The sequence below is a fragment of the Zootermopsis nevadensis genome, unplaced genomic scaffold (assembly GCF_977971745.1).
Source record: "Zootermopsis nevadensis isolate Lab colony 2312 unplaced genomic scaffold, Znev_1.0 Znev_ptg000021l, whole genome shotgun sequence".
Taxonomy (NCBI): domain Eukaryota; kingdom Metazoa; phylum Arthropoda; class Insecta; order Blattodea; family Termopsidae; genus Zootermopsis; species Zootermopsis nevadensis.
Window position 1 is genome coordinate 18,835,189 of NW_028259153.1, and position 27,130 is coordinate 18,862,318.

At 39.3% G+C, this 27,130-nt stretch overlaps 2 protein-coding genes and 1 long non-coding RNA gene across 6 annotated transcripts in view; 2 read left to right on the forward strand and 1 right to left on the reverse strand.

Moving 5' to 3' along the window:
• Window positions 1-27,130, forward strand: part of side-VII (sidestep VII transmembrane protein) — a 615,012-nt gene that overhangs the window by 106,272 nt on the left and 481,610 nt on the right. For all 4 annotated transcript variants that reach the window (XM_087353123.1, XM_087353125.1, XM_087353122.1 and 1 more), the window contains one exon: window positions 14,227-14,282. The gene's annotated coding sequence lies outside the window, so the exon portion shown is untranslated. The remainder of the gene's footprint in view (window positions 1-14,226; window positions 14,283-27,130) is intronic.
• On the forward strand, window positions 6,729-8,382 carry LOC147873217 (uncharacterized). The gene is made up of 3 exons (XR_015536245.1): window positions 6,729-6,840; window positions 7,782-7,919; window positions 8,126-8,382. It is a non-coding gene; the product is annotated as an uncharacterized LOC147873217 (long non-coding RNA).
• On the reverse strand, window positions 15,121-16,562 carry LOC147873218 (uncharacterized). Its single transcript, XM_087353128.1, has one exon. The coding sequence runs from the start codon at window positions 16,516-16,518 to the stop codon at window positions 15,556-15,558; it is 963 nt and encodes a 320-aa protein (XP_087209254.1). The 5' UTR covers window positions 16,519-16,562; the 3' UTR covers window positions 15,121-15,555.

Here is a 27,130-nt window from a genome sequence, read left to right on the forward strand (position 1 = left end):
GGTTTAACAAATTTTGTTAGACATTTGTTTCGAAGTATTGTTCTAGGTGTCAGCGTAAGTGACAAGATTTATCTTTACTTATCGCCGCTTGTAATTATCATTTATCATTATTATTGATTAAAACTTTGAAAGTCAGACACTTCGAAAGTAACCGTGTTCGTTCACGACAAACATAACAGATTTTATAATTTCAAGTCACAGTGAGAATTCTTGTAAAGAACGCCCCTGCCAGTCAACGGAACTGCACCAACACATGTTCAAGATACACAAAAGTGAGATCAGAAGGATGTGCTGTTTAGAGCACAAATACATTCTAGGCGTGGTAATGCAGTCAGAGGTTACTGTCAAAGAACAATGTGGTTCATCGATTGTCTTAAGCCACTGTTGCTCTTATATTGTCCGAGGTCATTGTTGCGAAACCTTGTGCTACAATGAAGAATGAATTGGTCTTTCCTCTTCCCTTGAACTGCCTTCTGAGAAGAGGGACTTCTCCCCACGTTCACCCATCAAAATTCTTTATGCATTGCGTTTTTCGTAATACGGCTCACACTTTATTAATTTACCTTATCTGAGTTTCTTGTACAAATAAAGACTTTTCTCGTCACGTAATGTTATCCATTTCCTGCGCAAATTACCTGCCTTGAGAAGTTGGAGTTTAGAGGTTTGAAATATATTTTTCATCTATCCGAAAAAAGAAAGTTGCCAGTTGAACCACGGTTCCGGAGAATTTGACGTAAATTCGTCTATACGGAAAGGAAGTTTATATATTGGCTTTATTCTAAATATTTCCTTTATACATGTTTTACAATTGAGATAAGTTTGATTAAGACATTGCTTAATCAACTTGAATTAGTTACGTTTAAGATGGGTTTGTGGTAGTTGAATGTAATGTAAAGTAATATAATGTAATGAATAATAATGTAATTTAAGGTAAGGTAAGGTAAGGTTATATTATTTTATATGTAACAACAATGCTGAGTAAACAGATGAAGTTTCTTAGGTAACCATCTTACACATTTTCCTTTCACTTTTTCCTCACACTTTTTTGCGGAATGACACTGACCCTAAAATATATTTACGTCAAAAATCATTTTCTCAAGGAAATAAACAACGGGAACAAACAATTGAAATGGTTCTTGTGGTGGTATATCGGATGGCATTATTGGATATCTGGTGTTGAACATCGTCTAATATTCCGAACAGAACACAAAGTTTCGGCGACTGCTTAACAAAGGCCAGAAATCAGGAACTTTTTTTGACGTAAATACGTCTATATTTTAGTGCCAGTGTCATTCCGCATAAAAGTGTGACGAGAAAGTGGAAGGAAAATGTGTATGATGGTTACCTAGGAAACGTCTTCTGGTTATCAATTGAAGCATGGCGCTCTACGCTGTTCCTTTGTTTCTTTCTGCCGTTCTGATTGCGATGTGTGAGTGTACTTTCAGGATCGGAATTACAGCCCTCAGCTAAGATTTACTGAAGTTTTCCTCAGACAATTATATTCACGAATGACACTCCCTTTTGCTTTTCTTGTTAATTTGTTGTTCTTTTATTTATTATTGTGTAGATATTTGTGTTGGTGATATCTTAACATCGAATTTCGGTACATTCATATTCATTTCGGATGGTTATTATAAACAAAAGGTTTAAATGTATGATTTGAGGTTTTCACAGCGGTGAGTATGAAGATTTCTGTCTTCTGGGTTGTTGCTCTGTGTAGTCTGGTAGAAATTTGCCAACGTTTCAGAGATCCTTGCTGCCTCCATCGTCAGGACGTGAATTTTATTTATTTGCTATAAGACTGATGTATACGTTCTTTCGCGAGCACTTCGACTTTGTTGATAATCAACTTCTTCATTGGATCATTCTTTTATCCAGTAATGCGCTTAATATTTTATTTTAATATAAGAAATTGCCGTAATTATTTCTTCCTGAAAAGAAGAAAATAATTATTGCCATATATTTACATTATTAAATAATTGATTCTTGCTATAATTAACCAACTGCATGAACCAGAGTCCTCCTTGAGAAAGCGATAACCACTCAGGAAGTCAAGAGATCCTCTCTCCTTTCGTGACTTATGGACCCCGTTCACAACAGCCGCGCAGCCACTCCGTATCCTCAGCCAGATGAATCCAGTCAATCCCTATCTCACATCCTTAAGATTTTTTTTAATATTATCCTTTCATATTCTCGTTATAAAGAAGGGCAATGTTATCGACATTTTGTGTTCCTTCTCAGTGGGGCCGGAGGTTATTTTCTCTGTAGCTGTCAGGGAGCCATTTTGCGCTACCTGGCATTGTCAATCGGGCAAGCATTGCGTTATGGAGGAACGAGGTGTATTACCTTTAACTGTGGCCATCGGCCCTTATGTGTGTCTAGGTTCTCAGGTAAGTATCAGCTGTCACGTGATGCGTAATCTGCTCGTCTGCTCGTAAGCAAACCGTGTGAACGCAGACATGCGAACTACCGATTGCGAAACTCGCTTACCTTAGTCTCATTCCATGAAAGTAATATTATCACCACGTTAAGTGAGTAATTAGTAAAAATAAGAAATCGAAAAAGTTGTCAGTGGAAAAACGGTTCCTGAGAATTTGACGTAAATACGTCTATACGGAAAGGAAGTTTATATATTGGCTTTATTCTGAATATTTCCTTTATATATGCTTTACAATTGAGTAAATTTTGATTAAGACTTTGCTTATTCAACTTGAATTAGTTACGCTTAAGATGGGTCTGTGGTAGCTGAATGTAATGAAATGTAATGTAATGTAATGAAATGTAATGTAATGTAAGGTAAGTTAATGTAAGGTAATGTAATGTAATGTAAGGTAAGGTAATGTAATGAAATGTTGTGTAATGTAATGTAATGTTTTATAGGTAATAATGCTAAGTAAACAGATGACGTTTCCTAGGTAACAATAACGCCGAGTAAACACGACGTTCCCTAGGTAATCAGGTTACACTTTTTCGTTCCACTTTTTCGTTTCCCTTTTTCGTTCTACTTTTTTGCCGAATGACCCCTCCTTATAGACGTATTTACGTCAAAATGTGTTCAAAAGAAGTTTTAAGCGTTGCGTCCACAGTCCGTCTTCATCAACAATTTCTGATTATAGTTTTCGTGTTTATTAAGGATCCATTACATGTTTCGACTTCGATTAGTCATCTTCAGGCGTTTCTATTTAAATGTTCGTAACTAACTGTGTAGACAGGCTGTCAACGTAACGTTGAACACAGCGGGATGCATACCTTGAAACTCATGACACGTATAATGATGTGAGTTGTGATCCTGGTGACCATAATGATAATATTAATCGCAATTAAATATTTCAGAAAAAGCATAAAGAGACGGAGCTCCAGCCCCCCCCCCCCCCCCCCACATATCCTGCGGGCAAGAAATGCGTCATGTTCCTGAACATTCAGCTGTTTGCTTAGCTTCAGCTTTGATGTGACGATTGTAACACGCTGTGCCAAGTAAACTTGTTGATTTATGGCATAGTTTGTATGTATTTTGAACCTTATCGACTCCTGTCGTGCTATCCTCTTTTCAAGGACTGACATAATCTAGAAACATGCACGTGTAATTTTTTCGTCTCTCGCTTTTAGTAGAATTCAGGTCGAAGTAATTTCAGAATAGAAAGTACAATATTTAGCATTGTTCGGATAAGTATGTTAGGATATTAATGGGAAGAATGAGATTGGTCGAACATGTAGCAACAGAAACGGGAGACAGGAATTTTTTGTCATATTTCGCCCCTGCAAATTCTCGGTTGGCAGTCACAAGTTCCCAAACAGAAAATTAATATTATATGTCAAGGACCGATAGTCGATTTCCGTACCTTCGTATCGAGAGACCGTCAGTGCAAAAGTAATGCCATTCCATCAGAGCAAACAGAGGTTAGGTTAGGTTAGGTTAGGTTAGGTTAGGTTAGGTTAGGTTAGGTTAGGTTGGGTTGGAAGCGGTGCCCAACGATGGACCTCATTTCCGTGTGGCTTCGGGGGACTCACTAAATAAGGGCATTCACATTCTGTTGTTTCAGTTTCTTTATCTGTCAATAGCCTAAATGTTATGAAGTGGAATAAACCATCGTTCTATACTCCAGAAAAAGTCATCTGAAGGAGTTTATGTTGCCATTCTATAAGGCAAACTATCCATGAAAGGCTGTTCAGGAAGTCAGCAGTAAGTATATATAATCAGGACTTAAAAACATAAATTACGTGGAAACTTTTTACTGGTGCTAGAACAACCGTCACTATGACGCTGCCCGTTGCTTCTCTGTTTGTATCAGCCGTCTTGGTGATGATGGGTGAGTGTGGGTACAGGTTCTGAATTAGAACCATCAGCTCGGAGATAGTGCAGTGTTACGTACATTAGTGAAGCGATTTGCGATTTAGCATTAACGGTGGTCTAGCGGTTAGAACGCTGGCCTTGTAATCCTGGGGTCTCGGGTTCGATTCCCGGCGGTGCCCGAATTTATAACTTGTGTTGGGCAAGGCCGTGGTCTAGGCAACACGGAGTTTTCCTCCGTGGTATCCCAACAATTACTCCATTCACACACAGAAGAAGGCAATGGCAAACCACTTCTGGATCATCTGCCAAGAACGTATATGAATAGGTCCCAGTCCGAGAAAAGGATGGAAGGATCCTGTTCATATGGACCTGTCGCCAGACAGGACACTAAATAAATATAATAGTAGTAACAGAAGCGTTAATAGTAATAACAAAAATCGGCTGATGAACGCAAATAGGCCTGTTCATCTTGTTAAAAATTTCTACAGTCCGTTTTATTTGTTCAGTCCTCACCCACCCGGCGGTGTCCATTGGGTACAGTATGCAGAATGCAGCAAGTTCGTTGCACCGGGACACATTGCAACCCGGTACCCTTTTGTTTCCGAGTGTACACGCAAGGTTTGTACACACCTGTCCTCAGTAGAGGGTAATTTTTCATACCTCCTCTAATTTTAACATCGGCTCTGATATCTTTAGCCTGAAGAAGGAGTTAATACGTTCCTCCACTTACTTTTTCATTCAGTAATTCTACTTTTTTTTTCTTCAGAAAAGTTGTTTTTCGGTTTCATGTGATTCTCACGGCAAACAGAGATAACTTCCTTAAATAGCACTAACCAATCGATCTTTGTAATGGTAAAGTGTTGTGTTTTCTTCGCGGTACGGATCGAATTCTTAAATGTTGTTAATACGAACTTCACGGATTCAAAGCGTTACAGTTGTCTAAATCTGTGGCCCCTGAAAGACTTTCCTGTACCGCCGTAATTCAGCCGCCATCAGGTAAGGTGTGCAGAATGCGAAAGGTGTAGTGCTTCATCACGCGCCATGCTACCCTCTACCCACCTGCCAGCCAGGTTCGTAAATGCCTGTCTTAAATGTACACTGATCTGTTTATCTGTCCTCTTGTCTTGCCTTCCCCGTGACACGTGTAACATTGTGTGTGACGATGTTGTGTGTTGGGCCCGGAACGTTGCTTCCGAGGAGACTGCAGACGGCTCGCAGTTTGTGTGTCTATAACCACAGGTTCGATCCACTTTTCGTGTCGTCAATTTCTTTGGCGATGGTCAATCATCTGTGACGGTTCAACTGTCGTTAATATTGCGACTTGAACCAACAAAATAAAACATAAGTTCATTGTAATTACAATAAAAATTACAAGAAGAGAGACTGTAAATTAAACTTAGAAAAAACTTTGAATCTCACAGTTTTTACTGGTAATGCTACTACTACTAAAACGAATAAATGCATTTGTCTTTAGCTTCGACTACAACACCAACACCAACAACACCACCACCAACAACTACAACACCAACAACACCAACAACTACAACACCAACAACTACAACACCAACAACTACAACACCACCACCACCACCAACAACAACAACACCAACAACAACACCAACACCACCAACAACACCAACAACAACACCAGCGGGATAAAGAGATGGCGCTGCAGTCCATCGGCCCCCTGCATATTTTGCGGACAAGAGCTTTGTCGTGTTCCTGGTCATTGCTTTTATTTTCTCCTCCTTCTTTTTTCTTGGCTTCAGCATTGATTTGTTGATTGTATCAGGTGATGACATCGCATCAATCTTTGTGTTTATTTTCAACCATACTAACTCCTGTTTCCTCTTATATTTTTCAGAGAAAGAAAATTGAATTCAAATCTGTCATTTTTCTTGTAAAATTCGTCTGTCCCCCTTGGTTGCTCGGGGCGTTTTTAAGCAAATAACTTGATATTTCTGATTATTGATTGAGTTCTTGGGACGGTGTAAAACAATAGGCTTGACCGAACACATAGCAAGTAGAAGGGATACAGGAAAGAAGGGTAAATTTATAATTTGAAGGATCGATAGTGGATTATATCGACACTGAACTACCCTTTAGGCGCCTTCGCACTGAGGGACCGGCCCTGCAAAGGTTTATATTATTTTATCGTGGCAGCAAACAGCCCGAGTGTCTTATTAATGGCGACCAGCGCCTGTCCGTTGCATGTGTGTGCCTTGGCGGTCATCGGGGTATGAAGACGTACCACGATCGTCCGCTCCCGAGGCATTCCGTTCCTCCAAACTTGTTTATGCAAAACTGAAATTATGCCGTGAATATGTAGTTAACTTTTAAGATAACGATTCGGGATTACGAGGGTTTTTCTTTTTTACCTTGGTCAGTCTGGAGATAAGACCAGTCCGTCCAAGGGAAGTGAGTCGATAACCGGAGTGTATATATACAGAGGCTGAAGCCACTTACGAGCACTCCGAGTTCTACGACAACCGCTACTATGAAGTTGCTTGCTGCTTCTTTGGTGCTTTCAGCATTTATCCTTGTTTTGTGTAAGTATGGATCTGTGATCTGAATCTGGATTTAATTGTATTATATTAGATTGAATTGAGCCAAGCTAGAGCTGGCTCTGGTGTTTTAAGACGGCGGTGAGCTTGTTGGAGGGAGAACTGATGCGGACCAACCCTTCTCGCCAGAACACAGAAAGAAGGAAGTCAGTCAGACACTCTCTCTCTAGTTATCGGCAACCTCTCTCCGGCTGGGTACGCCCTGTGAGGTGACCTCAGGTTGTATGTGTTTTATTGCAGTAGCTGCCCGTCCTGTTTGTTCGAGGACGTGGGCCGCTTCTGATTTGTTGAGATATTTTGGGTCCCTCGGGGTTGTCCAGGCCGAGGTAGACGTAGGGTGTATTGCCGAGAGGGCACCGTATTGTGGGGCCTTGATTGTATTTATATATTTTCATTAAGAGCCTTTGGTTTTGTAATTGTTTTATCAGTGGTTCCTGGCAGTGTACATGTTTGACATTTATGTTAAGAAATGAAATTGGTTTATTGTTAATTGTATCTTATTGTGTTTGAGGTTGGGGAGAGCGGTCACTGGCATGGCAGAGCATGTTACAAGGCCATGTTTTCCTGTCACAGTCGTGTTATCTCAGGTGCTAGTGAAGTAAACAAGTCGATGTCATTTCGCGGTCACGGCGTGAGGTCACGTTTTACTGAACTTATTTTTGCACTAAGAACCTGGAAACAGAATCCGAAAATTTTAAAACTGCTGAAAACGAAACAGGCGGCTGATCTCTGCGTTACTGTTCCGTACGCTTACATCTGTGAAATGTCAAAGTTATCTTGAGAAGCTAATAGTAGCCCAGCTAGTCATCATCATTGTGATTGTGTGGTGAGTGAGTACCTCTGAAACGTCGGTCATTCCAGATTACATCGCGCAACGTCCGAGAAAGCGACTATGTTCATGATCTTTTTTCTTTTTTTTCTTCAAGTGTGTCCGCAATGGGCTTCCTGCGAGAGCCCGTTGACATGTCAGAACGTGTCCTGTGGCCCAGAAGAGGCCTGTGTTCTGGATGTGAACTGCAAATCGCTTTCCTGCAGGATGATCAAGTGCGTGCCCAAAAAAGATGGTGTGTATCAACTGACGAAAATGACTTTACCGAGCTTGCAGCAGCCTCGTTTGAGACACTGTTCTTCCTCTTGGATATATGCGTGTTTGTTTGTTTGTTTGTATGTTTGTATACACGTATATAGCTTGCATCACAAGCGTTAAGCAGGTGGTAGTGAAAATGGTAACAGAACTGACAGTCTCTCTTTGTTTGGCTTGTTTCCCCAGTTCCAGTCTGCGACAAGGACTGCCCGCCTCAACAGCACTGTGAACTTACGCAGATAATTTCTTACAACAGCTACATATACATTCCTTTTTGCTTCCAAGAAATGTAGACGTCTTAGGAAGGAGACACATTCAACTACCACAGACCCATCTTAAGCGGAACTAATTCAAGTTAAATAAGCAAAGTCTTAATCAAACTTATCTCAATTTTAAAGCATGTATAAAGGAAATATTTAGAATAAAGCCAATATATAAACTTCCTTTCCGTATAGACGTATTTACATCAAATTCTCCGGAACCGTGGTTCCACTGACAACTTTTCCTTCATTCACATTTGTCCCGTCTTTGTAGGGTCTGCATTTTCGTACCTCTCTTGGAGGTTTATGATTGATCTGTTTCTAATTTTTAAATGTGATAGGTTTGATATCCGGTTATTCACCGAATACCCGAGTTTGTTCGCATCTTCATTTCAAAACGAACATCTCAACTATTCTCCATATTTCTTGCTACAATAATGACCCGCTCTCTTTAATTATGGCATGTTGTATAATTCGCATCCCTTATTTCTTATATTCTGCGTGGTTCGGAGTATTTTTGAAATATTAACAATGTATACATTTTAATTTAATATTGTAATTGTACTTGCTTTCATAATATGAATCCTTAGTCAAACATGCATACGTGTTTCACTTTCATTAAAAATGAATTTTATTAAGCTCCTACAGGAACATAGGCAAAACAGTATATTGAACCTGGAAGCTGTACAGACAAAAGCAACAGGGGATAACTTGATATTTATTCGAGATAGATTGCGGAATTTATTTTATGATTTTCGATGTCATAAGGGGACGGATGAGAATTCATTTCCAAAAGATCCCGGAGCTTCAAGTGCCAGTATTAGTTTTCCACTGAATCTGAAGGACGCACTGGATTTGTATCAGTTTTAAAAATTATATGAGTCCGTCATTTGGACGTTTACTGTAATTAGAACTTTGACATTTATATAGAATCTCACCATTGCAGTCTGAAGTTTCTTGCGCGAACACTTAACACTGATTAGCATCGACCCAAACTGGAGATATTTGAACGAACAACTTAGGACTTCAACAATGCAAGCCAAATTTTCTTGCATGAACACTAATTTTGAAAATTTAAAACCGTTTCGTATTATCGCCGTCATCCGACGGTGGAGAATTCCTTTTCCGTCCAAACTTAGGTCTCTATTAGCTTCAACAGCCGTCCCTAACAGGTCCCTAGTTCCCGTAGGTCTGCAATCTGCTACTGTTAGTTCGCGGAGACCATCCCTCTGTATGAGGATTGTCAAACTCTTTGTCTAATAAGGGCCGCTCGGCAAACAGGCGACTGTTTTGGGAACCATCGTGTTTACGTGAAAATCACAACCGCCTACTTTTACTAATTTTAAGCTTAAGCTCTGCACATATTTTTCGTTCGTCTGTTTTCCCGCAAGCAGACACAAATGTGAATATTATTGAAACACATTTTCACTTTATTTAATTGAAGTATAAAACTGCCATAGGGCCTACAGAAGTAGGTATTTGAAACTTTAAATTTGTTAAATCTTATTACATTCTGGGTCGCACATCGCGTGTAATTTGAGAACTTGGTGGTCGCATTAAACACCGAAGAGGGCCCAATGGGGGCAAGCGAGATGCGAGCACAGCATTCGACTGTTTTGTCTGCTCAGATTTAACAGAATCATTTTTAAAATCGCAAATCTCGTCACATTCTTCGAAAGTCTCGTCAGTGGGCCCTATCCCTCGCCGTATATTATGCAGTGCAGTCTTTAAAATCGGATTTAACGCGTAATTTCAACTACGCCTTGATTTCCCAAGTGCCCTTCAGGTTTAATGACTAAAACTTTGTATGCATTTTTCATCTTTTTTCTTTGCGAGCTTAATCTATAATTAAACAACACCTCTTCTTTACATAGGCATTAGGAATTTTCCTTTGAATCCCATAGAATTTTACGCCAAAATGCACACAGTTTCCATTCCTAATTGGATTGTTCAACGTTACTACTGGCTTTTGTGGATCAGGTTACATTTTTATATCATTGTCGTGGCTTTGAATTCCGCGCCCCTGTAATGATGTTGCTGTATGCATAATCCTAACGTTTTAAACGCAGTGATAGACTGCCCGAAATAATAATTTTTCTTCAACCGCAACAAATGCATTATGGTATGGGTTGTGTTTGTTTTGACTAACTACAGAGCGTGATATTCTCGGCGCTTCGTTATGCGCGCGCGCTACCTGCGCGACACCTAGCGGTGGTCGTCCACGATTTGCAACTTCCCTCGTAATGAATTGACTGAAATTACGTTTCAGAATAACAATCAGTATCAGCGGCTTTTCCAGGCTGATTAGTGTACACGCAGCATGGATGGAGCAACGGAAATATCGACACAGGTCTATTATGGTTTAATGGACCGAAACCAAAGGACGAATGATGCATTGGCAAGGGCACGAGACGAAGTAATCTTGACCTGTTTTAATGAATGCCAAAAATTTGGAAATAGGCACTAAGGAAAACTGGGAAATTCGAAGAATAGCTGAACAAATGTTGTGTTCGCTTTTATATTGTTCTTTTCCAGTTTCCATAAAACTATTTTTAAAATTAAGCAATTGTAAAAAATCTCTCACAATGCAAACTATAGTTCAGCGTAGTTTATTTTACGATGTTGACATAACATGATTATATAATATGGGATGGGTGAATAAATTAAAATTATGAATTGTGAACGATGTGACAGGAACATGTGTTATATTGTAAGGTTTTATTACTTAGCATGATCATCGATTAACTGGGAGATTGCTGGGAGGCTAGCCAGGCATCTGCCGCTTGAATTAAAGAACTTAAAACTGATGCTAATTTCTTTATCTCTCTATCGTGAATATCGTAACAGAGGCTAGGACAGACTTTGCCAGTAGTGACTTTGATATCTCAGTCAGGATAGACTGGCATACTGGCTGAGAATCAAACCCCAGACCATCCGAATACAGAACATATATACTAACCACTCAATCGCATCATATTTTAACTCATAAATGAAATAATTTTACAGACAAATATTTATATATGTTCATCGCTTAACGACCAGGATATTTTTTATTTTCTCATAAATAATTTATAGCTCCACAGAATATGAATAATTTTTAGACGCTTCTCATTCTACATAGGCAACGCTTGTAAATCTGCCCTCAGTGGTGACAGTGTCGCACCCAACTCAGAATTCTGCTTGCCCTCAGTGCGGGGCAACATTAACGGAAGCAGATTAACAGCATATTTAATGGCGGATGCGAAACCATAACCCACAGTACTTTTAAAATTAAAGATGTGATTTAATTCGTAGAATAAAAAAATAGCTTTATTTATAAAAGTTCCTTTATAAACATAACAGCGTTCAGAGAATCCTTAAAAACGAATCTTTGTCAAAAACATATTTTTGTATATTTAAAGAACAAGGATAACTTTTCTTACACGCTTTTCCGATAATCATCTACGCGACTAGGTATAGAATTTCTATAAGGTATAAAATATCAAAGAAAGAAGCATAGTATATAGAAGGAAATCCAACAACATTAAAAATCACTGTTCGATACAAAACTAACTTCGGAATCGAAGGAATTTGATTCAAAATCCAGTTCTTGAGTATTTGGAAAACATGAATCTGTTCCATCTTAAGGATTTGGTACTCCGTGGCGTTGGTGTATGAGGATCCTCATTATGCACTGTGTTTGGGTGCTCGTTGGTTATAATGCCAGAACACTTTACTCACAAACTATTATGCTCAGTATCGATTAAAATTTGTATGGGTCAGTGAATTTATGCATGTGGTATTGAAGAATGGATTCGCTCACACGCAAAGCGAACAGTATCCAACGTACCACTGCATTGTGCCATTATGTGCAGTGTATACACTATACACTCACTCCTGGGAACTGTGTAACCTGTAGGCATGTAGTATGTCGAAGGCATGATTTATGAAAGCGTGTGTTACGTGATAGCAGGCAGCCAGGATACTGTTCGATTTGGAATCAAGTGGATACGAGGGTTAACAAGGCTTTGTTGAACATTCAGTACTCAAGTGTTTTTCTGAAAGCGATCTCTAAAGGAGAGATTGTGGAACACAAAGAAGGTTACAAGTTCTTGAAAGCAAGATTGAAAATTTGAAAAAAAGATTTAAATTTATTACGTGGAAAAATTTAACATAAATCTAACTTAAAACACAGTTTTATTTCAGAATTGAAATAAGACAGGCCTACACAACTACGGATTTTATATTTTGTACATTTCATTTTATACTGTTAAATCAATTTGAAATTAATTTGATGAGGCATGTAGCACGCATGGCGGAGGTAAGAAGTTAATGTAGTATTTTGGTAGAGAAACCTGAAAAGAAATCTACCAGCCGGCATTTCGTCCGGTTTCGTTTCTCCCCTCCCTTTTTCGGACCGTCTCCGATTCAGACCGACAAACTGGGTCTCTCTCACCAGTTGTGTTCACATCTCCGGTTGCATCAGCCTGTACGAATCGTTACCATGGTTTCATTCTGCACGGTCCTCTCAGAAGTGGACAGTACGGGTCACTTTTCACAGTCCATTGCTTTTGGATCCGATCACCATTACCACACGGCCTAAAAACCGGCGAATATTTCGTCCTGCTTTTGACTTGTTGCTTTAAAATCACTGTTTTTCATAATCTCAATTTTCGAGACAGATGCTTGTCTTCTGGGATATTACACCGTGTAGTGTAGTAGGCTACATATTGACAGACGTTTCAGAGGTGCTTACTGCCTCCATCATCACCGCCTTTAAACATTGGTCAGTGTATATCAGGCTACATGGCACAACTTCCCAGAAGATAGTTATCTTCATTTTCATTAAATTTGTTCTTATGTGCAATGAAACATTATTTTGAAACATTTCTTCGCGGTGGACACGAAGGAGATATTTCTTTCGACCTTAAATAACTAATAATTTATTCTACTTCTTGATATAAATTTTAGAGTAAGGATTTGGTGTTCAATAGAATGTCTTTGCATGTGTTTATATAAAAAAAGAGTCCTTTCTTTTCGTTTATAGTGTCCAGAAACAGAGGTTTTATACCCAGTGGCTGTGATGTCCCCGTCCAAACCAGCCAAATTTCGGATGTGATACGTAGTACGTACGTAAGATTTATTGGGACTCTTACATAAGCTTCGTTTATTTTACATCAGCAGGTCTTCTTCTTGAAAGTAGATGTTGAACTGCCCTGTTGCAGGATCTTATCTAGGGCACGCTCAAGGTGATTAACTCCAATGGTACAATGGCTCTAGGCTTATATTTTATTTAGTGACGATGATCACGAGTTTTCGCAGGCGCCAGAGAGCAATTGTTTGTAGTTGGACTTAACTCATATAAAATTGTTATGGGTTCCGCACACAAACACATTTACTGATTCCCTCTGATGAAAAACGGATTTTAATTTAAAAATGTTTCTTTTTCTGAATCTGTGTTTTTCATGGAGATATTTCTCCGTGTTGAAATAACTCGGTCAAAATTGTAAAATTTAGGCTTGACTGTAGTTTCACTACTCATAGGAATTCAAGCATTAAAATATTCGCTGTTGGGTTTAACTTATTGTGAAATGAAAGTTTTAATACCACTCAACTTACTGGGTCCGATGATACAGTGTAATGGTTAATATTCCTGATATTTGGAAAGTCCCAGGTTCAAATCCCAGTGCGGAGATCAATTGCTCAGACGTTGATCACACTAATTATGTAGCACTGTAAAGTTCTTGAATGAGAGGTTAAGGAACATTATGTTAAGTGGAACATTGTTTTATATACGGAAGAGAACTAGGCAGATTCTTTGTTTTGTAAACTACATAAACCATGAAGATGGAGGCAGTAGATTCCCCCGAAATATTGGTGTCCATCTGCAAGTTAACACGGCGTTCTAACCCACGAAGCTGCCATGGGAAGATAATGTGTGTTCTTGTACTCTGTTTACTGACAGTCTATATTGACTCCTAATTATATTTTCGTAGTGTATTAAGAAATATTTTGTTTCTTTAACATTGTTTTTCCTTCTTGTGGCAGGTGGAGTTACGTAGTGCTTTCTGAAGAAAGGCGAGCAGTGAGAAGCCTACAGAAATGTGAGTTATATGCCTGATAAATTTTTGTCACATTTGGAAGCTAGCAAAATGACAGTATGGACCAATGTGTTAAGTTATCAACGTACACTAAACGTTGTTGTGTTTAAACGTATTTTTAATTAAAATCTAAAAAATTTCTATTAATAACATGAAAATATGTTTCTTACTTGGCGTTACCATGGCAAGATACTTGTGCAAGAACGAAATTACATATTTGACGTAAGATGCGTTGGTAATATAATTACTGTGGTTGAAACGGCCTGAACTAGCAGGGGCTATAAATGAAGACCGAAATGTAAATTTCCATTTGCTCTGGGTTTTCACGTTGTGTAGACTCGCAGGTAGACGTCAACGGTTTGGAAAACCGTACTTTTTCCATTTTAATTACTCCATCTTCAGCCTTGACGATGGACGCAACATTTTTCTCCGATATGTTGGCATCTTCCTTCAAATCTACACTGCGCCATAGTCTAGAAAATCAACGTCATTATCCGCACAGCAGTGAAAAACTCGCATATGTGCCATTTGTTTGTTTGTTTGTTCCTTGGTCTTAATAATTACAGAATTAGAATGTTATTTAAGTTACGAATAGAAGGTAGAAACGGGAATGAAGAGAATTGGAGAGAAAAAGAAAGCAATCAAGGATATGGGAAAGAAAATTAAGAATTAGTTGAAAAACGTACCAAGTCAGTAGAATATCTGCTGCATAGACTTTGGAAGTACTAAAAACCGTAGCGATCAGGATATGTAAAATTTTTAATAGTTCTTACATATTTTAAGGTACGAGGGCAATTTACTAGACACTGAAAGCGAAGTATTAGCTTACGCCACTTTTATTTCATACACATCACGAATGAATATTTGACATTGAACGAGACAGATTTACACTTAATATTTTTCATGTGGTTTTCCACGTTTAAGAACAACTGTGATACAAACTTCTTCGTCATTAATTAAATCATTAATAACCTTCTCATTTTAGTGAAAATATAGTGCAGACAGTTAGCACTCATTCTGTATTTCATGTGCCACGTTTAATATGATGAAGTACACAATTTAGAAATAGTTCTTACATATTTTAAGGTACGACACCAATTTACTAGACACTGAAAGCGAAGTATTAGCGTAAGCTACATTTATTTCATACACATCACGAATGAATATTTGACATTGAACGAGACAGATTTACACTTAATATTTTTCATGTGGTTTTTCACGTTTAAGAACAACTGTGATACAAACTTCTTCGTCATTAATTAAATCATAAACTTTTTCATTTTAGTGATAATATAGTGCAGACAGTTGGCACTAATTCTGTGTTTTGTGTGCCACGTTTAATATTATGAAGTAGATAATTTACAAATAGTTGTGCTTGTTCATGCGATGTGTTTTTATGTGTTGTCTTCACATGGCACAGACGTCTTTTTGAAATCAATTTGTGCCATGCGATTTCTATAAAGAAACAAAGAAATGCGAGTGCATAGCCAAACATTAGTAGATAGATGGCTGATTGCATGTGTGTGATACTGATTATAAGATACTCGTCGGCTAACGTGTAAGATAGAGTTGGCTTAGTCGAAATTTTTACTTGTTCAAGATAACCTTTTTTCCAGTGCATGAAAATGCCTGACTCCACAATTCTATCTATGACGTCATTAATACGATCTAGCATCGGGTTTCCCTTCAGGACTCCCATTACTATTTCCAAATTAACGATGTCACCATCTTCCAGGTCACAAAGCAATGACCTGTTATTTTCATCTGTTGAAATTCCAATGGATTTCGCTTGCTTTGTGTTCAGATCGAAAAGAATTGTAGAAATATTTTGGTATGTCCTTGCCCAGTGGACACAAGTGGCGTAGTCGGGACAGAACACCATACCTTTCAAAATTTCATTGTTTACAGAATCGGTGGAGTCTTCAAATAACTTCTGATTCTCTTTGCTGACACCAAATTTCTTTCCAGATTTTAACATTTCATCTACAGTTGTAATGGGTTCTTCATATCCTGTATCAATAAGAAAGGAAGTCAGATAGGCCTGGAAGACGGTGCTGAATGCAATGCTGAAGCAAACCCATGAAAAGAAGAAAACTCTAAGGGGACTCGTGCGAGGTTTTGCCGTGGCTGACACCCCCAGCACGACTGCTAGGATGTTGTAGGAAATGATTTGAACATTCCTGTAGGCTGCGAATTCCGGCAAGCGGAATTTTCGTCCAAATTTGGAAATACAGACCATTACAACTACAGCGAGGACAACTGAGAGAATGAAATAAATCCAAAGTTCGGGAGAAAATATTCCGAAGAAGCGACTCCATCTAGGACGTTTTACAGCACACGGCGTACACCAAGATATTTTTACGTTGTTATAGCCCCGCGTGGCTTCCAGATTTTTCGAACGTGTGTCTAGTCTTGTGACCCCACCAATTACTGCATCTGCTTTTCCGTCTTCAAGTAATGTCTTTATATATTCCATTTTTGTAATTTTTTGGCTATTTGGATAATTTGGAAACGTGACTAACATATAGAAGTTCAATTTCTCAGCGATTTCATACACCAGTATTATGTCCAAAAGATAATTAGAAAAATCAGACTTGAATAGCGGTACCACGAAATGTTCGGCCGTTCTGTGTATCACATTGAAGGGACATCCGTGTAAATTCTTTCCGACATTTCGTTCGAATATCCTGGCGATTCTGACATCGTTAAAATTTTGTGCCGAAAATATCTTTACAGGCACAGTGCCTCTTATTGGGTCGCATCGCTCTGAATTTTCATAGGGCAACCACGTGTGTAAAGTACATTGTGTATTTTGAGCCGAATTAGTTTGGTGTTCTTGGATAACATTCGTTCCTTGGTCGTTTGACTCAGAAAACAGAACAACGCCATTCATAACTTTGTGGAGCCAGAGTTTGGTGAGTATAGCGTGTGAAAGTTTCGTAGTGTTATAATTTGAGCAGGTGTTTATTACAGGAACAACAAATTTCGCTCGGGGATTCCATGAATCCATTACGGTCAAGTCTGCCAACTGTTTATAAATATGATCAGTAAAGTTATTAATGTCCCGGCAGGCTCCTGATGCCAAAATAATATAATTTCCATGAGAGTGTATTTCATTTCTCATGTTTGTTTCGATCTCATAAGAAGTGTCCAACACGAGTATTGGCCAGCGGTTTGAATTTTGAAGCTTTTCTATCAAATACCTGACTTCATCGCTATTTGAATATTCTTCAGCAAGTGGCAGGACTATCACGAGAGGACGCCCGAGAGAAAAATGTTCTTCGCTGATGGACTTGGTGCACTCCATCAAAGGGTGTTCAGGAAAATTGACTTGAAGAAACGCAAGGGATGTTCTGAAAATTACGGCGAAAAACAGTGGAACAAACATGGTGCGGTGAGATTTTTGAAGTTCCAAAAAGTGAAATAGTTTTTGCCTAATATATTACAAGAATTTCAAACTAATATAAAAATTGTTCGAAACCACAACGTTCCAATCTGCGTCGAAAAGTGTTGTGGAATTCTTGTATTTTCACAGGCTTCGTTGATTGCTTGACAGTTGAACCGTCACACGTCCACAAATTCTTTCCTGTAACACAAAATATTAGAATTCTATCAGGTTTTCTGGACTACCAGATATCAGTCTTTAGTTATATTTTGTCTTAAACCTTCATAGACTTATAATAGCATTTGTAGAAATTCGGTAGTGTTAATAACTTACAGTTTTTCAGTAGAAGTGTTCTACAAGTTGCAGCAGCTATTCATTTGAAGCTATTTCAAAAATTATCACGGATTCTTAATTTCGTTTTCAAGTTTTAAAGCGCAGATATAACTTTGTAGTTGGTGTCCAACAAGCACTTACTCACAGTGTGGCTAAATTGAACCTATCGTCTGGCACAGACAACGGAGAACTGAAAAAGCGATGGTGAGCGTTTGTGTCCCTACTCCCTTTCGCTGTATTTGACTGTAGGTAAGACGTACAAATTACTTTCTGATATTTACCACTTCCATTAATGTTACTGGTATATGGTAATTTCACCCAGTGGAAAATAATAATACATAGTTCCTTATTATATGGACAAGCTAGAACAGTACCTTCGGAATGCGTGATTAATGACGGCTGATTACTGACCAAACGACGCCTTATTATGGTAGTACGCCTTTGAATGATGATGATATTGACATTTATTTTTCCCATTACTTGATTGGTCCTTTGATCGCTTTTCTACCCTCCATTTTCTTTATTTCACCTTTCCTTCATGACCTCTCTCTCGCTTTCTTTTCTTGTTAATTTTGTTTTGAGAAGTCAAAATACGTGCAACATTTTGTGACAAACTTTATTTTTTCGTTGGCTATTTGTTTGCCCTTCGCGCTACCTCAAATCTAGAGGGCCTGCCCCTTTTCGGCTGTCTGCGACTGCTTGTTCAGTATATTCCCCAGCTACCCCACATTTCTGGAGGCCTCCTCTTTCATCATAACGTGAAGACTTGTCATGCTCTGGTAACAAGGGACAAACTTTGCCTAGGCCAAAACACATGCTTTCGCAAGATGTAGCATTTGATAACAGAAAGTTGGACCAAGGTTTTCTTCAGTCGTATGCTTGTTTGTGCCGAGGAGTACGTTTCTGGATCAGGCACGCCAGTCTAGAATAGGTGTCAGACGTTTCGGAGGTAATCACCCTTCCCTGATCTTGGAGACAGTGACGACATCTGTAATGATGGACTTACGCTCCGGGTTGAAACAGCCGATCACCCAAGATTTACCACTTCAGTACCAATTTCGTGCTCGTGCGATATTTCAGAAAAATATTTTCAAATTTATTATTTGTTATAATATTTATGTATTGACTTTTGTATCTGAATTGTGGGACTGGCAGATAGATATACTTTACTGGCTAATAAGACTTCGAAGTAGGATTAGTGTTCCTTCGCGACACAAAATAACATGCTATAATTTGAAAATAATTTGAGTCAACGTTTCTTATTTGTTGCTGTAGATGTCGATATAAAATGACTGTGTACTGGTATTAATGCCATCATTCAACCGAGTAGATGGATGTCTTGGTGCGGTACCCGTGACATTAGAGTATTAGGCTGCTCGTTACATACCGTGTTTTGTTTTCGTCCGAGTGTTTCCTTTTCACTTTATTTCCAATTACTTTTACCTTGCGTTGTCGAAAACAGCGTAAAAGTAAAAATACTTCTGAATTTGAACGTTTGCTACTCGTATGGGAGAGAGCCCTTCGAAATTTATCAGCACAATTAACGAGATAACACATGAAAGGGAAACTGTATTTAACATGTAACTAAATGCGCGTGTACTTGGTGTACTTGTCATTGCACGGAATACAGGCTATTATTTTGTTGAAATTTCAACAAAGTGTTTCGTAAAAAAAAAAAATCCTATCTTTACAGCACATTTATTTTATTCAATTATATCGATAGCATTATCGTAAATAATCTGTACATGTACATCTCTGTATTTTGAGGTCTGGTTATCGAGATTAAACTACGTTTTTTTACAGCAATTGGTAGCTTGTGCATGCGTTTGGTTCCACATGATTAATTAAAGTTTGGAATATATGCAGACAGCGCAAATCCACAATGAGCCAGACAGCAAAACCAGTGGACTGCTTTGCTCCGGGCTGAACGAGTTTGGTTTGAATCTCGTTAGGGACAAGGTTTTTCCCCTTCATTTCAATTACGCAACAAGGGATTTCGATACGATATTTGTCTTATGGGTTGTCATGCAGTGTTTTGCTGTATGTGGGTCATACGTTTCGATTTACGTATCGCCTTCTACCCAGCAGATTGAGGTAATAGTTTCTCTAAAACGTTGGTAGCTACGCGGCAACAATCCCACGATCAATATTTTCTCAGAAGGGACTTCGTAATTTATTCAGGTCACCTAATTAATAATTTTGTATTGTTATTAATCAAGACAGTTATGATAGGCCATAAATGTAGAACGTCAGCCAGTGTAGCTAACTGTGTAGTGTCTGGGCAACCGCGGAATCGATCCTCGGGAGAGGCAAAGAAAGTTTCCTCTAGCCTCTGCGTCCCACCCAGTCACCTATCCATTGGAGGTCCTTTCCCCGCGGTTAAGAGCGGTCGGGGTGTGATGCTGACCACTTACTCTCCACCACCCCATCTAGTACTGTGATCAAGCATGAATAGGAATTAGTTCCCCCCCATCGAAGCACTTTCATGGAGAGCTGAGGGGGATATTTTTAATTTGCTTTGCATGCGCGTAAGAAATAGAGAAAGAAAATGCATGTAGAATTTTTGATGATTTAAAGACATTAGAAAATGGACAGTTAAAGGTCTGAGAAGAACATGTAAATGCATCATTATGTTGAATTTTGGTAAAATAAGATATGTTGACGATCTTAAACAAGGAAAGAAGATGACGTTCCAGGAATTAAAACGAGAAGCCGAGAATAGGGACAACTGGAGAGCTCTTTTTGGGCAGAGCAATGGACCTGTCGTAAGACAGAACACTAAATAAATATATGTTATTATGCGTAATCAAATGGGACTGAGTTGGGTTGTTGCCCAGTGTGGAGATTTGGTATGGGCGTTGTTGAAACTTCCTATTCTATTTACCAACGAGTAAAGTGTTATATTGTTACAAGCTCCATATAATGTGCCCCGTCCAGTTACGCGCTCCGGCTCGAAATGACCAGAAGGATACGTAAGACACTCCTCTTTTCTTTTGAATTTGTTCCTTATGTCTTGTTCTCTCCTTCATGTCGGTCCGTGAAGATCGCGCCAATACAGAACAACCATTTCCATTCCGGGAAACTGCATGTGAAGTCCCCAGTGGGATAACGCCTTCAACTCTAGTGGACGCCATGTTGATACCAACTTCTCGAAAAGAAATGACCCTTTTAACAACTTTTCTTCCCTTCTACATTATAGCAAGCCACGAGTTTTTCTGTCCTCTATTCTTGACACAGAAATGGCCCTGTCTTCTCTGATGATAATGCGAAGTGTCCCAAAGGATTTTACAGGGGTGCTTTTATATTCGTTGGTTTTTTTATTTTTTATTACGTTGAGCTGTCCAAAAAAGTACCAGAGCGGTAGGAGAGGTTAGAAAAATGTAAACGTTAGCTAAGACATTCAAATTCTACTGCGGCAGGAACACTTTCCTGTCCTCCGGAGACTAACGCTGCTATCATGTTGTGCATTTAGTCGGCCATTTCTCTCTTATGTGTCACGTCGTTTTCTGGCAACCCCTTCCCCCCGCCGTCCTCTACACACACACGCGCGCAGTAATTTAACCTCAAAGATCAAACCCCAGTTGCGTGTGACAAATTGAAAACTTAACACACAGCCCCCCCCGAAAAGGATTGTGTTTTATGATACATTTCTTTGTTGTTTCTTTGTGGAAAGGACTTTTTATTTACTTTGTGTTTCTTGTTTACACAGTAATTCAATGCCTCGGTTATTAAAAAAGAAAATACCAAAGGAATTATTTTTGAAGATGAGGTTCGAGGTTTATTTACGCTGACATTTCTATATGAAGTGTTCAAACTAGGGGTTAAGCGTCTCTTAACTACATAGCTCTTTCTTTAATACTGAGAGATGCAAAGAATTCAGAGTAGACACACACACTGCGTAGAGTGCATTGCAAATGAGTCTTATTAGGACGATGGACTCTGATGAAATAAGACCGGATGGAAATGTAGACAAGGTCGAACGAAGGAATGCATACGTAATTTTCGTAGGGAAACGTTTTTGGGAAACAGTCGGCTGCAATACCGGAGAAGAAGGCGGCAGGACTGAACGAAACCTCGTGTTCTGCTACCAGCGAGACGAGAACCGTAGTTTTCTCAGGTTGAAGACGACTGTACTCTGCACGGAGACTTGAGTTCGAACTCAGGGAAGTACTTTTGGGTGTGTGGTGGTAAAAGTGACTCTTGTGTTTCCTTTGATAACCTTCGTTCCATTAAGCCATATCACCGCCTCAGAAGCGTGCGACTGGCTTGACCAATTGCTGGTTTCATTTGATGCTCTATCTCCGATCCAACATCCTGCAGGACTAAGAACAAGGAGTGGTTTGTAATTCTCGTAAGATTTGAGGATTATGGGGTAAGAAAATACGTGTCTGTTGTGTCTTCTTAGAGTTTCAATATTGTCGTCAAAAACACATCGCTCTAAGCATACGAACTCCGCAGTTAGCGCTACTTCTTCGTATTAGGCAGTTCCGGGTTCGAGCTTTTCCACGATATCAGATAAAGTGACAAAGAATATTTATTATTTTATCAGTCACTCCTTGCAGTAGGCATATACCGCTTCTTTTACGCCATTTTCCTGTAGCAAATCTTACTTATTCTGCTGTATGTTATGGTCTAGCGGTCAGAACACTAGCCTTGTAATCCTGGGGTCTCGGGTTCGATTCCCGGTGGTGCCCGAATTTATAACTTGTGTTGAGCAAGGCCGTGGTTTAGAAAACACGGAGTTTTCCTCCGGGGGCTTCCACGGTTTCTCCGTGGCATCCCAACAATTACTCCATTCACACACAGAAGAAGGCAATGGCAAACCACTTCTGGATCATCTGCCAAGAACGTATATGAACAGGTCCCAGTCCGAGAAGAGGATGGAAGGATCCTGTTCATATGGACCTGTCGTCAGACAGAACACTAAATAATAATAAGATGAGGTGGTCTAGCGGTTAGAACGCTGGCCTTGTAATCCTGGGGTCTCGGGTTCGATTCCCGGCGGTGCCCGAATTTATAACTTGTGTTGGGCAAGGCCGTGGTCTAGGCAACACGGAGTTTTCCTCCGGGGGTTTCTCCGGTTTCTCCGTGGCATCCCAACAATTACTCCATTCACACACAGAAGAAGGCAATGGCAAACCACTTCTGGATCATCTGCCAAGAACGTATATGAACAGGTCCCAGTCCGAGAAAAGGATGGAAGGATCCTGTTCATATGGACCTGTCGTCAGACAGAACACTAATAAAAAAAATGTTATTCATTACTAAATAACTTAAAGAACTCGCACAGTTTTGTAAACAAAAAAATTGGCGGTTTATTTAGATGGATCGACACACACACATATCAGTGCATTTAGTTTTCCTTCTTAAATCTTTCAATCCTGGTTTTATTTGAAGAAGTTCCGCAAAATTCCGTCATGTAATATGTAGCAGAAAAGTCACTAATAGTTAGCTCAGCTATTGCGAGGTAGCTCACACTGATTTCAAACACTAAATAAATCAGGGCCACGAAGACAAGTGCTTTTACTTAGGAATGCCGTGCGTAGCAGAGAAAGGGGTCATTCTCCATGCGGCAGTGAAAAATGTTTCCGATTTTCCCAAGTGAATTAAAGCAAGTTTGTTTTTATATGAAGTTCGTGATTCCGCCTACACCAGCGTATAATTCAAGTTCTTTGTGAAAGCCTATTTTGCACGACTTTCTTTAAGATGATCGTTTTTATTCCTTTATTTCGCTTTATTTTTTAGTAGAAATGGCGTACGTTTTATGGAAGGACGAGTGTGTAGATGGTTTTTGTACGTAGGAAGGCAGAATTAATGATAGGTGACGTAGAAGACATAGTCCAGGGGCCATATTGACCAGCCACTTTCCAGGGCTCGGCTGTCGGATGACAGAGAGAGAAGACAAATATCGAATTGCTCGTGGTGTCAGCTGGGAAAAAAAATGCTAAGACAGTAATGTGACGTAACACACAGATCTTGACAGGCCTCTCGAAATGTCAAAACTATCAACTTTAAATGTAGACCCATATTTAACGACTGAAATGTATCTACAGAGTGATTCTCTCCAGTTTTTTTTAAAATTATTCTGAGAGACCTTGTGACGCTTTGTTAACTATTTCTGCTCGTGTTGGACCGTAAAGTGGTGCCAGTATGCTAAGACAAACAGTTTTTACCTTAGCAATAGAGGAAATCGTGTGGTCACCTTACCTACGGAGAAATACCTTGTGATCTCTATTACAAAGGAGGACCATGGCTTTAAAAGGTATTCATTCATTCTTGGGGTCTGAAAATCGAATTGTATAGACCCCAAATACGCTGCAAGGATGGGTAAATGGGAGGATAATATTAAAATGTATCTTCAAGGAAATCAGGACTTGACTGAGTCGGTTTAGAATAAGCTATATTTTCCAGGCTCTTGTGAACAGTGGCCCGCGGTAATCAAAATGATTTCGACCCCTGTCCTAAAATGTATAATTAGTTGATTAGTTTTTGCGTTTCTAATTTGTACAGAAATGTAATTGCTTGATGGCTTTTTCGACAAAAATGTTGACGTAAATTTATTTTTCGCCCCAAATTTTAATTATACACACCACACCTGCAGCACGAATTGAAACAAGCGGCACTTCATAATTTAAAACACGGAATGACATGAATTGTTAAAACTCTTTGTTCGTTGTGTTTCATCATGTGATGGAACGCATGCAAAAATATTGCTGCTGAAACGCATAATCCCGGTACAGTTGTTAAACATTTTTTTTTCCCATTAATACTAATATAAAAGTATAATACACTTTAATTAGCGGGAAGTTTGTTTTTCTGTTTTTGCATAATGATATTGGTATTGACAGATGATTCTAATTATAACGAACAATTCACATATTATATATAAGCTTATAAGGTATTTTCACTAGCAATTCACTGTGAATAGTGTTTTGTAAAGTTTTAAGCATATAAAGCTGAGATGTGGCTGAATTCTGACTGGACGGTAGGTTCAAAGGATTTCGTGGGTGAGCTTTCAGGTTCTTACGATCGCTGGTAGAAGTTTACCGACGTTTTAGAGGTCCTTACTGCCTTCATCATCAGGGCGATCTCCCTTATAAACAAGATGATTTAACACGAAATGGAACAGGAGTGGGTAGGGAGTTAAAGGAATAATAAGACGGGAAGAAATTTAATTGTTTTAATTTGTTGTCGAAGTATCACCCCCTAACATTTCAACATTTGAACTTAGGGTTATTTTCTTTGTTACTTTGGTCTGAGAAGTTTGCACATACACAAAACTCGTCATTACTAAAATGTCATTTTAACTCATATTACTTCAGTCGGCACACGAAGAAAGTATTTTAGAAAATTAAAATACTAATCTCGGAAAAGAAATCTTTTTTCTTCCCCGTGTTTTGAGCTTGGGTTGGGCGTTCCAGACGAGGGTTGAAAAGTATTTCGCGGCACCACCCCGCTGCACATTGATCGTGTCTTAAGAAGACCACCTCCGGGGGGGGGGGGGGGGGGGGGGTTGTTCAATAAAAAAAAATTACCTCTCGTGTTTCATACAAAAACCAGGGACTGACGTTATGTCGCGTTTTGGTCTGTTGTTTCTATTTTATTTTCTCGTGACTGGCCCGGAGTTTCCAGTAGAATTGCGGTCTTGTTTCCGGTTAGTTATCCATGCGAACCCATAATATTACGTGAGTAGAGAAAAGCGTTTTCTGTAGTTTGGACCGCGGATTCTGTTCCCAGCGCCATTTGTTATAATTACAAAATTTGTATAGCGTGTTTCGCCCCAATTTACCACTTCAGTTGTTTATTTGCTGGGCTCATAAATGGAACAATTATTGATTTCTAAGGTAATTCATGTTTTACTGGAAATGGACGAATGGACATTAGTATTTATTATTCAACATCATCATTAAGTTGCCTAGCCTTCAATCTTATCGTCGAGGCACTGTTTAGTAGCCAGTGGTCCGCGGTTTTCTGACGGACCGCGCCAGTTTTGGTCGATAAGGAAATTTTAGCTATCTTTATATTACGCGTGTACCAAGTGTTCATAAATTATCGGATGATTTGAAAGGCGTGTGTAATGTCTAGTGGTTGGCTATTTTGTAAACGATTATGAATCTCCGGTTTTCATAACTGACTGCAGTTTAGGGCGCAGAAGGCTTGATTCCTGGGAAAATGATCATCGTCCAGGTGGCAAAGCTGTTCCTCTCCTGCTGCGGGATCCACCCTGAGCCAGTTGAATCCATTCCAAACGTTTGCACCATGTTTCTTTCTAGACATAATACAACAAACATCTTGATCGTACTAACTGTTCTAGGAAGGTCTTGTTCCATGCATATCATTAACGATAGAATGAGAAATATTTTAAACGAAAGCCCCTAATAACACGTGATATATAAACTGCTTTCAGTATCTCAGGATATGCTCCAGCAGTGGATTTTGTTAGCACTCGATGAATCTCGGGATTTCACGAGAATAGGAGGTTTGTCTGTCGAGTTGCTTTCTGCTGTTGAGTCTGCTTTAGGTTCGCTCTCCCTCTGGATAATTCACCTTGCAACTTTTGTTCGTTGTCCCAGTACACTGCAGGGCCACTTCTCTCTTCCACAAACTTTGTTCTTACATGTTTTAACGAACCCTTTCTACGCCTTACTTCGTACTCCTGCCATTATCCAAGGTCTTTTGCCGTGAAAATATACGAGTTGAGGAAAGGGGGTTGTAATTTGCAAGGTTCCCCCCCCCCCAACCCCTGTTTTAATCTACGTCACACAGAGTTACGTAGTCAGATACGCTACTACCTCGTTGCATGCTGGGAAATGCAGGTCCATAATTTCGCTTTACTAGCAGGGGTGCCTCCAGAGGAGACGGGATACTGTAGGCCTAACAATTCACCAGATGGGGGTGTTGTCGAGGAAGGAAGGTATTCATAATTTGATCCTTGAGTGTTGCTCGTTTTCCTATTCTCTTGAAGTCACGCCCCAACTTACACATTCACAGCACGTCACAATCCGGCCTGTGACGAAGAGCGATTTTTGGATTTGTCTGTCTAGTGAACAAGTGGCTGCAATGACGTAATGTAAGCTGTTGTCCATATGGCGTGTCTCAGGAAGTGGATTTTTATCTCCAGGGTAAATGAATT